Consider the following 13203-nt stretch of genomic DNA (forward strand, 5'->3'; position numbering starts at 1 on the left):
GTGCTTTCGTCTCCAATCTTCAATTATTACACGACTTTATTTCTTCATTATAGAATTCTAAAAAAATAAAAATAACCTATTCTAAAAAAAGGAAGTGGATAAAGACAGGACATGCAGATGCTATTTTAGAATTACAACTAAAAAATGAAAAATAAAATAAAATATAAAACATCTATAAGGTTCTTTAGTTGTGTACTAGACACTATGTATACATATATCCATACTATACATACCAATTAAAATTTTAAATTTTAATTATTATTATCCAAAATGTCAAATTCTTTTGGTCCATAAAGTTTTACAAAATTTTATCCAAACCCCAAAGTTTAATAAAATATCAATTTAGTCCAAATTTGATAAAACATGATTAAATCATAACTTTTAACTTTTTTAGGTGTGCGATATGATGTCCAACCATGTATCTGGAATTTACCAAAATTCTAAAATATTACACGGTTAGAGTCATGACTTGGGCATGGTTGGAAAAAGTCAAGGTGGCTAACACTAAGGATAGATCATGGCTAGACAAAAATTGGTATAGCCATACAAAACATATGGTGGAAACCACCAAGAAAAAGGCATGGTTGGAAAAATACAAAACATATGGTGCAAAACACCAAGAAAGAGGCATGGTTGGACAAAAACTTTGTCCAGCCATGCAAATCATATGTTGCCAAGGCACCACGAGATAGGCATGGTTGGATAAAAATTGTTCTAACTACAATTGGACCAAAAATTGGTCCACCCGTGCATCATGCCTTAAATTCCAGTCTCAGCTTATTGGGTTTTTTAGTGACAAAAAATCTAGAAAACTACCCAGTTTTTGATACGCTTATCATTGGGGTGAGGGAATACAACACGTAAATCATACTCATACCAATGGCAATCCTCGAATCATGCAATCAACAAGATTCGAAGCTAATTTTGTGCAAGACCAAAACCCTATGACTTTTAACCAAAAATTAAACCTACAATATCAACAAAGTTTAAACAAAATTCAGAAGTCATCACCCAACAATTTAACACAATTTACATTGTACACGGTACTAAAAAAATCGTGCAACAACACAATTGCAAATCATCTTTATAAATTTTAACAGTTTTGATTAATTTGATTACATACAATCAACATCTAAAATCAATCAAAACTAACAACAGGTATATATTTTCATGAAAATATGCTAAACAGTGGCTCTGATATCACTATAGGGTTTTTAAGGCATAAATAATCGACAACATAACAAAATTTAAAATATTTTTCAAATCAAACAATCTAAAAAATTCTAACCAAAATACTTATTTTAGACATATGTTCATGAACATGTAAAACACTTATAAGGTGTTTTAGAATTCATACGTATGTTGATGACTCTTCTAAATCTTCGCGTGGCTTGAGATTGAACATTATCCAATCCTCAAGGCAATGTCTTGGTATCCATGCAGAGAACGAACATGAGAAAGGTAATCTAGGTGAAGAGGCTACTAGCGCTTTTTGATTGGACTAATGTGTTCACAAGACAGAGAGAGGAAAAACATAAAACTCATGGCCTGGGTTTTTTGCTTTTTTAATTTTGTTTATTTTTTGATTTAAACGCACACTTTATATAGTGTAAGTGTCTGAATGTGGCAAGAATTTCAAACAAACCTGACACCTTCAACACGTACATGCACTATTGGCATGTAAACATGCATAGTTGACATGTTTCAAGCATTCCATGGGTGGATATTCTTTTGTCCAACCGTGCAAGCCTTTATATCTGTATTTATTTTTTAATCTTTTGTCCAGTTGTGCCATGCCTTTTATTTTCATGGTGCTAGTCAGCACCATGCACACCAAGTATACCTTGGTCAAAGCACAGTCAACTGGGTTCCTCAACTTAAATAGGCAAACTTAGTTTTTCAATGAGTTCACTCTCTCCCTAAACATCAGGATTATCACTAAATAATCTTTACCTCTGGGTTCGAATCAACCCCTATATACATGTAACCCATAAAATTTCTATTGAATTGATAGTGTCTAGATCCATATCAAATCAAACACAAACCAAGATTGACCTCTACCAAACCATCATGGCCACCTAGATGACAAAATGTCAGTATACATCTTTTCAGATTTTACAATATCACAGTTACGTGCAATTCAATCTTGTTATCAACCAATATCTCTCAAGGTTGAGACATACAAAAGTGTTTATCTCAATAATTTATTGATATGAACTAATATACGTCAATGACTAACATGGATTAGGCTATAACCTCATCCCATTGTGGCCACAAATTTAAGTTGTCATAGATGTCATTCAGTATTCTCATATAAGATATCTTTCCTTGTGATGGAGGCATCGTGGAAGCATCGAGCTAGTAAAGAGATCTGCTACATATTCCGATTAGGCCAATTACGAGGAGCAGAGCTGAGAAGGTGCAATAGGCCTTAAAAGGGCTCGTTGAGGGTTTAAAGACTAAAACCAACTCACTCAAGATGACTAGATGCTGGAAAGAGCCAACAGAGAGGTAAACTTGACTCAGGCCCAAGCCTATGAAGAAATCTAATCTAAAGTGCGCAGATGGACTTTGAACTGTCATAACTTTTGATCTGGGAAGAGTTATGGGGCTTATAGTATATCAACGTGAAGCTCATTTCAAGCTCTATAACGATGACCCACTTTGCCAATTGTACCTAAGTTTTTAGGCCAAATAAAGATTGTTTTAGTGTGTATCAGATAGTTTTTATTCTATCAAATTTAGGACTTTTGGTTTTTACGATTTTGCTCTTGTTTGTGATCAGGCCAAACTTTATTAAGCCCAATTGACATACTTACTATTAATTTAATTAGTATTTGGGTAACTAATTAGGTAATGGGCTTGGAAGTTTGAAAGTCCATTGGGTCATGGGTAGTTTTAGGGTTAAGTTGGTATTGCACTACAAAAACTTAATTTTTTAATGAGGAATGGATCTTTGGCCAACTTTTGCATAGTTCTCTTACTGTTGAATTATCACTCTTTGAACTTATCAAGATTTGTCTTATGGCGTTCACCATTAACTATTCCAAGGTTTGTTTGATTTCATATCGATTTGGGTCAAGGGTCATTTAATTGATAAAACCAATTCAATCCTAGAGAAAATATCTTCTTGGAAATTAGGTCTTGCATCAAATCATCAAGTTTCGCGTCACCTTGTGTTTTAGAGCGACAAATCCTTTATCAATCAATCATAGCGTCCATGTAACCCACAATATCATCGATTACTACCTTTTAATTACCCTATTGATGATGGCACATTAGATAGTGTCAAACCATACCAATCTTTACACAAGACAGTCTAGCAACATCAAGTCAAAGGATCACATGTGTTTGTGGTGTTCAAAGGATTTATTCCATAGACACTAGAGCAATCATCTATATGGATATCCTCTGTCAAGTCAATTTGATGAACACATCTACAATGTGTACCCACGTGTTACACCAAGTTGTCTATAACTGTTTTGACATGTAAGAATTATCGTCATTTTTAGTAGGGTTGATCAACACTATGACAATTTCATTATCATTACATGTGCCTTTATTTATTGTAATGTTGAGATTATAAAGGTTTCTAGAATGACCACTTAATGCATACATAGGGTTCTCACAGTCATTCGTCTAATTCCCTTATCATAGTTCTATCATTCTAAGAACATGTTATTCGTACAATCATAAAATAGTTAATATATGAAGTGAATAACAATCAATTCTTTTATTAATTATTAATATAAAATTACATCCATAAATGTCAAGTTCGATTAGCCCTAATAGTTACTAGGGAACTATAGTTGAAAAATGATAGTCCAATAGGTTCTTTAGTTGGTTGATCATTCGGATGAATTTGATTCTTACCTATAAGGTGTATGGGTGTAGGAGATGACATACTGATCCATGTCCCATTGCATTGAGAGGTCATTCTCGAACTCTAACACTAGTGACCAAAAGAAGATTAAAAAGTATAATATCATGGGGTATCTGCTTGCATTCCAAGAAAGTGTATCATTGTAAATATTTTTTGTGATTGGGAAAACAATATTCACTGTAGTTGTAATTGATAGAATTAACACATTGATGTTGATATTGCAATTTTAGAAATATGAGGCACTCGATACACTATAGGATTAGATAGATTTGATGGCATCTTACGTGTTTTTGACAAGTTGAGATGACAGACGAGAGATATCCTGAGATGGAATGATATCAAACTATATTCAAAAGATATACGATAAGTAATTCTTAATTGATTAATTATTTATTAATTACCTTGCAAAAATGGAAATTGATATAATTTAATAAGCAGGATGATGTTAATTTCCTGCTTGTTACATCTCCATACAAGAAGGCCACATAGCAGTATACTAACATTGTTTGCTACATGGGAATGTCAGATGCATAGTTTTCTTCATTGACATCCTCCTTATCAGGGGAAGTAGCATCAACTCCTCTTGAAGTTGCTTCTTCAAGGCATTAATCCTGCTCACGTTTAGCCCCTTACCACTGATCCACTATAGTTGTCGCCCTTGTTATGCTCCTTACCACCAAGCGCACATTACTTGTATCCCTCATTTTATCCCTTGCCACTAAGTCCACTTTAATCGATCTCACATCAATGCACGATAGCCTTCCATGTGCTACTTTGATGTTACCTTGGCTCAAAAAGGCAATTTTATCTTGGACCATCTGGATGATATGATTACTTATATGGAGAATCGATTGAAGGATAATATTACTCATATGGAGGATCGACTACATTATCTTACTTCCCATCTCCCCTTATCTGACTTGTACACTTTGTATTGGAATCCATTCTCAAGTGTAAGTCAGCTCACTACATCTTTCAAATGTTTTTTATTACTAAATATGTCACCAATTTTTAAAAAATTCCCCTCTCTCATCAATCTTGGACCAGTTGATGTTGACGACTAGGGAGAAAAATCAAGTAGCCACTTAAATTAAACAATTAGGATATTCTTAACATATGGTCCAACATAATTGTTGCCATCATACATAGAATTTGCAAGTTGGAGACAACTTGTATCATAGTTAACATGTGTCTTCTTCTCAAACTTTGACTCATCAAAAGAAATATCAACCATATCTTTCTCATCGAAGTCACCCAATTCGAAACCCTTTTTTTGTCTGCACGAACTCATTCTTTAGGAGTATACAATACATCATCATGAAAATTTTCAAAGTCTATCTCATCAAATTCTTGTTTCAGATTTAACCCAACATTTTCAACCTCTACGAAGCCATCATCATAATGATAATCATCATCACTATCATTGTAGCCATTGCTTTATTACTGCTCCTTGTATTTTGATAAGAGTAGTCGTAACAAAAACTAGAATACCTTCTATGATGTAGATAGACGAGTTAATAAGACCTTACCTCTTCATCATTTTGTATTTTGACAAGATATTTGAGGTTGAGATATTTTGGCGCATAGTTGAATATTGTTCAAGGGTCGATCATATGACACTTTTCACTCAACAATTGGGTCAATAACTCAAATGTCATTTTCTTTGGAATTTTAACTACTCTTCTATTACCTCCAACATATTCCATTTTGTTCTAATACTTTCAATCCATTCTTCTTAATAAAAAACTGAAGCATAATCCGCTATTTCAGACTTCAAGAGGGTTTGAATTACAAGGTTTTAGGGATTAAGAGTTTTGTGAGAAAATATTTATCTATTACACCTATTATAGTTACACGTATTCCAAAAATTTATTTGAAATTATAATTAAAAATATATTCTGATTAATTCGACACAAATTTTATAAAATATCAATTTACCCCGAAAGCATAATTTATCACTTTACCCCTATATCATTAAATATCAAATTTACATCTAAGTTTGGAAAATATCAATTTAACCCTCCAATTTTAGGCAGAATTTTTGTACTCGATACATTGATAAAGATCATTTAACCCCACATTGTAAATTATCCCTTCACCTTATGCATGGTATAATGTATAATAACCCCCTCATTGTAAAATATTATTTCACCCCTATACATTATCTAATATCTAATAACACACACACACACTATAAAATATCATTTCACCCCTATAATTATAATATTGAAATACCCCCTATATTTTTCTAACATTACAAATTTTATGCATAATTCTATATAAGTATTTAAAACACAATTTTGAATTAACGGATAAATAAAGTTTTGGGTCAAAATTCATATAAATATTTTGATATCACAAATCAATTTTCTACTAATTGAATTCAAAAACATAAACTTGTTTTCTTCCAGTTGAACTCTCAATGTTAGGTTAATGAAATTGAAAATTTGAATGGTGTGAAGAAAATATAAGGATTAAAATTTATATAGAAGACACAAGGGTTAAAATTTATATAGAAGGTATGAAAGGTATTTTTTATATTATTTAAAAATATTTGAGTATTTTTGTTTAAATAATTTCAATTTTAGGCATTTATGTTCAAGTCTTTTAAAAGTAAACATTTCCACTGTAGACACATGAATTTTGGACATTTAATTTAATTTTCCCATTATTAAATATAGAATATTGTAATAAATTATATATAAATAATTATACGGTAAATTAAATAGGAAAAAAAAGAGTGGGTGGGTGAGTGGGATGCCCTGCAGCGGCGCACATGGCATAGGGTAAGAGATTTAGGCGACATAGGCACGAGCCCTACATCTTCATGTGCCCACTTCTGTGAATCTCATCACATGCTTTTTCTTAACTTGGGTCCCAGTTTCTCCTTTCTTAATTATTTATTTTTCATGTCACCAAACCGTACGCTTCTCCACAACCTCCCACAATTTTATGCATGCAAATTTAGTCCCAACACTGCTTTTCGTTTCCGCATGCATTATTATTTCCTTTTAATTTCATTGAGACTGTCAAGTAATTGCTTCATCTTTCTTCTTTTCTACACACGATTCTTTCAGGTACTAAAGCCGTTGAAAACTTACACCATCCAGATTATAACCATAAATAATTTCAGCAAGTAAATTTCTTTGTTATGTCTTTCTTGCCCATGAAATAAACACAAAATGTAATGGCGATTAGTTTGAAGAGACGTCTAAAAGAGACCTAATTTAGGTCTGAATCCTGTCTCCATAAAGTGATTTTGATGGATGTTAATACAACCTGACTCAGAGATCATATTCATGTTATATAGCTAAATCCCATTTTCAGACTTTTGTTGGTTTTGGAAGATTCGGATGTAGGTAAAACTTCGTGCCCTAAAATCCTTGAGAATCAAAACCATGAAGCTGTAAAACGAATAAGTAATCACTTCAGCCCACTTGGTTAACTAATTTGATTTCCCCAGTTTCAAAATTTGGCAGCTACTATATCAGCTGGCCATTTCATTTCATTATATCTCTATGCATTAACAACTCCAGCCAATCAATGGAAATTAATTGATTTGCAGAAACTTTCAGCTTTTGCATTTCTCATAATTTACGGTTTCTCGTAAATGGATGATGGAGAATGCCAAAACAAGTTCTCCATTGTGATCGTTATCGATATAATAAGAAGGACAAAAGAGAAACAGGGTGGGCCAAACCCTAGTTAAAATGGCAATAGGCCAACAGTCTTACTCCGTTCTGATAGCAATCATAGGCTGCTATAACATCAGAACTTCGTCATCTATCACTGAAAGATACAGAATAATTCAACCCATAAAAGTGAACAGTGTCAAAATCCCAGTAACCGAACTCGGAAAAACAATGCAATCATCCATATATTAATACCCACCCAAGCTCAGAAACTCACCTCTTCCGAAAAAAGGTTCCTGTTATGATCACTTCTTCAATTTCATAAAGCCTTCTAGCCACTTTCATTTCATTTCAAGTACAAAAACGAAAAAAAAAAAAACGACAAATCTAATTAATAAATAGTACTGAAAAACTTTCTGAAAGCAAAAGTGGGTTTAGAGAGAGAAAAATCTGTTATGGAAGGTGGAAGGAGGGCTAAAGATGGCGAAAATGGGGGTGAAGTTGGTAAGAAGGAGAAGCTGGAGTTTGAGTCCACGGAGCTGAGGCTAGGATTGCCGGGGAATAATGGTGGGGGTTGTGAAGGAGAAGGAGGTGCTGCTGCGAGGAAGAGAGGGTTCTCTGAGACTGTTGATTTGAAGCTGAATCTTTCGTCCAAGCCCAAGGAGAGTTGTGAAACGGATCCGAATGAGAAGGTGAAGAATCATCTTCTTCCTTCTGCCGCTGATCCCGCCAAGCCTCCTGCTAAGTAAGTTTTTACTTTTCTTTCTTTCTTTCTCTTCTACTACTGAATTCAGTTTCCTTATGTTATGAGTATGCCACGATTAACTCATTAGGGTTAGTTTAAGATACGCCTGTATTTTCTTGAGTGTCACAGAGAGACGAAGAAAGAGACAGTGATTTTTTCAATCATCCTTTCAAGGGTACTTTAAATCTTGTAGTAATAACAAGTGAAGGAAAAACAAAAATATATAAGAACAATATAAGGAATTATTAAAATAACATTTTTGTATCTTAATATATATAATAGAGAGAAATTAAATTTATTTTGCATATATATTATTTGAAGTTCCTTCTTTTTCTGAACATTCAATTGAATCAAACAGAAGATAATAATTCCTGAAATTTTAGAATGAAAATGGTGTGTTTAATAACAATTCTATGAACAGATCTATCATATTCAACAAAATTGAGACTAATAGTAATCTCTATGTTATACTAAAAATTATGCCAAATTAGCCATACATAATTGAATTTCCAGTCTCCTTTACTTCAATTAATCTTGGTAAATGTACGTTTATGAATTTCAGGGCACAGGTGGTGGGTTGGCCGCCGGTTCGAGCATTTCGGAAGAACATGCTAGCTGTCCAGAAGAGCAGCCCTGAGGAAAGTGGTAGTGGTTCTTTTGTGAAGGTGAGCATGGATGGTGCACCTTATCTCAGGAAAGTGGACTTGAAGATGTATAAGAATTACCAAGATCTCTGTGATGCCTTAGGCAAAATGTTCAGCTCCTTAACCACTATTGGTATGCAAATCAATTTCTAATTAAAGATAATTTAATTTATTGCTAATTTTGATGAAATTAATTATACATATTGAAGGAAATTGTGGATCCCAAGGGATGAAAGACTTTATGAATGAGAGCAAGCCTATGGATCTCTTGAATGATTCTGATTATGTTCCTACATATGAAGACAGGGATGGTGACTGGATGCTTGTTGGAGATGTCCCATGGGGGTAATTAACTTCTATTTCAATTTCCTTATCCCACGGAATAAAAACACTCATCTCATAGTTAATATGTTAATTATGATCATTAATACTAATTACCAACCCAATTCTCGATTATACTCAGTATGTTTGTTGAATCATGCAAGAGGTTACGTATAATGAAAAGCACCGAGGCCATTGGAATTGGTAAGCATAAATTTAATAAACAAAAGTTTTGATTACTTTGTAGCAGTGAACCAAGTTGGGATCGATTTTAATAAACTTTATTAATAATAAAACTTTTATGGGATTTTTAGCTCCGAGATCCATGGAGAAATTCAAGAACGGAAGCTAAGTGAGATGGCCTTCTCTAAATGAATTAAAGGACCAAGTATCAGAGATAAATGAAATTTGAGCAGGAAGTTTATGTGTTATTAATTATGCTTTGTTATATAAATTAAATGTGAGATACTTGAGTATTTTTATTGTGGAAAGAAACAAAATAATAACTTTTATGTTACGTTACAAATTCAGACTTTGGTTTTGTTTTAATTATTGGCTTGTTTAGTGTTAATGGCTTGCTTTATGATGAAAAATAATTATGATGGTGTACCTGTTTATTATTATTATTAATGTTATTTAATTATTTAATGTAATTGTTTATTCTATTTTCTTCAAGGGATTCTTTGAATAATAATAATAATTATTATTATTGTTGAATAAGCGAGCAAAATCATGTGCAGTTTGATAGAGCATTTATATATTGTCCGTTTGTTTAGGGTTGTTGATTTATTGTCATAGATTTGAGTATAGATTTCTGTCTCCATGCATCAAAATATGAATTTGGCCATACCATTATTCAAATATATTATTTCTAAGTATCATAATTTAGATAATCATTTAAAAATTTTGTAGTTTGGAGTTTCGATTTTATGTATGTACATAAATCAATTTTATAGCATATAAGTAAATATATATCTTGGATCTAGACTTGGCAAAATTTAATACGATTCATTAACCTGATACTATATTCATGACACAAAAAAAAATTGCTTAAGATAATGATTTCCGATATGAAAAGTAATTTGGGGTTGTGGTTGAAATGACCTAAAAAAAATGGAGTCGTATTTGAATTGATATGAAGCCAATCCAATTTTTTTTTTCTATGCAAGAAAGTATTATAGACAAAGCAATACCGAAGCCCCAAAGGGCCCCCGGCAAACAACCTAAGCTTGGCAATGGTAAACAAGGCCACCAACGCCCAAACTAATGACCAACCATAACAACCACACCACTAGGATGCTTCGCTAGTTTGCAAGAGAAGAAAGCAAAAAATATAAGCACAAGCCATCCTCTTATCCAAACTATCACACTTTGAATTATGATAGTGCTTATATGCCAATTTACATAAATATACAATCTAAGCATCTTCATAGAAACAACACAAACAAGCTTGCAATTCCTTGGATCTTCATGCTAGGGAAAAGGTTCCCTTCGTTGATCTTCTTCTTCGATATGAATCTTCTCAAAGTCATCAAGAAGTTAGGTCAAGGAAGTCCTTTGACAAATCTGCAAGAAATCATCTAGTCATGACCAATACAAGACTTACCAGCCATGCCATTGAACCTTCCAGCCATAATCTTCAAGAAAACTTGCTAGTCATGCTTTGTAGCTTTCCAACTGTGCCAATTTCTTTTCATTCCAGTTATGCTCTCAAGCCTTCTAGTCATGCCAAGCTTCTTCGTTCCAACTGTGCCACTAAACCTTCTAGTCGTGATCTTCAAAATAACTTGTCAGTCGTGCTCTATAGCGTTCCAATCATGTTAATCACTTGTCATTCCAACCGTGCTCTCAAGCCTTCCAACCATGCCAAGCTTTTTCATTTCAGCCATGCCATAGTCTTTCCAACCGTGCCAACTAGATTCATAGGAGGAGATGCCTAAAAAGCTTCTTTAGGGGTAACAACCTTTTCTTCGTAGAAATACTTTGATGCACCATATGCTTCATAGGTAGATCATTCATTAACCAATACCCTACAAAACAAAACACAATGTTAAAAAACACCACCTCTCTAGTCAACCAACAACACTCGACCTTCATCTCTTCTCTTTAGACTTGAGAATGCAATTAGGAAGGCCCATGCCTTAGCAATTCTTTCATTCTCCATTGTAAGACTAAATTCAGAAAAATAAGCCCTTTTGTCTCTACAAGAACAATAAACTCTTGTGAATATAATTTCTTTGGAAAGAGCATGACCAGAGAAGCTTATATTATTCCTTTCCCTCCATATCGCATAGGTGGAAGCTCCGAGAACCATTTTGCTCATTAGGTCTTTTATGTTGGAGGCTCCCCAGTCCACCACAATATTGTCTATATAATCCTCCCAAGGCTGGACACTAAACCTTCTACCATATAATTTCATAAACTCTCCTAAATAAATTTGCAAAAGAAGTAATGCAAGAGAAGATGGTCAAGAAGCCAACCCAAATTGACTTAAACTAACTCAAAAATTTCAAACAAAATATTGCATAACATTATAATAGTAAAAAATCTTCATTACAGAAAAAGTTTCAATTCACAAAATCTTTATTCTCTAATTCAAATCAACAAAAAACTTGGTATTGCATCACCCAAAGATATTAATTTTAATTTAATAACTCTTTTTGGTGTACTTGTAAACAAAATATTTGTAGTTTATTATTTTTATTTTTTTGTTGGTGTGTTATAAATAGTACTGATTTGAACTTATTATATTTAGTGTGTAATATTCATATATTTGTTAATGGTTTTAATATTTATTTCAGTCACATGGATCATGGATTGGAAATTAAATTTCTTAGATATTTGATAAGTAGTTGTTAATCTTATTAGTTATCAGTTGAATTATTTTGAAGTTAAAATTGTACACTTATTTGGATTTTTGATAATGATATTTTATTTTTTTATCACTACAATTGATCATATAAAGAAACAATAAGAAAATTATTAGTATTAACTTGAAATAGAGTAATTTTGTTTTGACAAAACATCATTCTGGGTCAAATTCCCTTGTCATCCATTTTTGTGTTTCTTGTAAGGATTAAATTCCCTCATTTTAGTGCTAAGCTTGGGAACAACTGGTAAATCTTGTGTGACAACATACGAGATTCTCCTCTCTTTTAGTACAGTCTATAGACATCGATACCAATCGAGGTGTTTTGCATCCAACCCAAACTTATTTTTGAATATCTTGTCAAATATTAGGTCGTGTGTTATGTCTATTCTTAAAAAAAGAAGTCATATTTTAATTTTATATTTATTTAACATGGTCTTTTATTAAATAAATGTTCTCACTATTTTATTCAAGTCAACAAGCTTATCCGTTAGACTTGAAAAATCTTGGTAGACCTCTTAGTAGGTCGAGATCCTATTGAATTAATTCTCCTCTTCGCTTTTGCAAACAAGTTTAAATTAATTAATTAGCTAGGTCAATTAAACCAATCATGAAAATCCATCATCTTCCAAAAATTTAAGAAACTAAAATTCGATAAATTTAACACAAATTTACATTCTTTATATGACCTCAAATGTTTTGCAACAACAAAACATCAACCAATAATTATAAATTAATAGTAGCCTCAATCATAAAATTGCAACAACAATTTTATAAGATCCAATTACAATTTATAATAAAAACATTCAATATCAATAATTAAAAATGCGTAATCACATTAAATAAATTCATGGGTATAATTTTATGAATTAATTCCTTGAGGTTGACTCTGATACCACTGTAGAAAATTTACAACATTTGGGTAGTGGAATAGCATTTAAAAAATTTAATTAATAAACAAATATACCACAAAAATCTCTTTTGGATAGCTCTTGTAGGATAAATATTTTTACAATTATGTTATTAACACTCAAAGGGTGTTTATAGAATATACCTGTTTAAAGACGATTCTTTTAACTTCCATTGATTGAGATAGATTTCAAGTAACT

At 32.5% G+C, this 13203-nt stretch overlaps 1 protein-coding gene across 1 annotated transcript; it reads left to right on the forward strand.

Annotated features, from left to right (window-relative positions):
• Positions 1 to 7658: 7658 nt before the first annotated feature.
• LOC123223156 (auxin-responsive protein IAA14-like) lies at positions 7659 to 9807 on the forward strand. The gene is made up of 5 exons (XM_044646253.1): positions 7659 to 8260; positions 8823 to 9037; positions 9114 to 9249; positions 9368 to 9429; positions 9540 to 9807. Exons 1-5 carry the CDS (start codon positions 7971 to 7973, stop codon positions 9575 to 9577), a joined length of 741 nt encoding a protein of 246 aa, XP_044502188.1. The 5' UTR covers positions 7659 to 7970; the 3' UTR covers positions 9578 to 9807.
• Positions 9808 to 13203: the final 3396 nt, after the last annotated feature.

This window comes from Mangifera indica, chromosome 8 (assembly GCF_011075055.1).
Source record: "Mangifera indica cultivar Alphonso chromosome 8, CATAS_Mindica_2.1, whole genome shotgun sequence".
NCBI classification, from domain to species: domain Eukaryota; kingdom Viridiplantae; phylum Streptophyta; class Magnoliopsida; order Sapindales; family Anacardiaceae; genus Mangifera; species Mangifera indica.

Coding starts and splice junctions, on each gene's coding strand:
- LOC123223156 (XM_044646253.1), top strand. CDS start 7,971: ATGGAAGGTGGAAGGAGGGCTAAAGATGGCGAAAATGGGGGTGAAGTT. Junction 9,038..9,113: donor CAGCTCCTTAACCACTATTG/GTATGCAAATCA, acceptor TACATATTGAAG/GAAATTGTGGATCCCAAGGG. Junction 9,430..9,539: donor CACCGAGGCCATTGGAATTG/GTAAGCATAAAT, acceptor TGGGATTTTTAG/CTCCGAGATCCATGGAGAAA.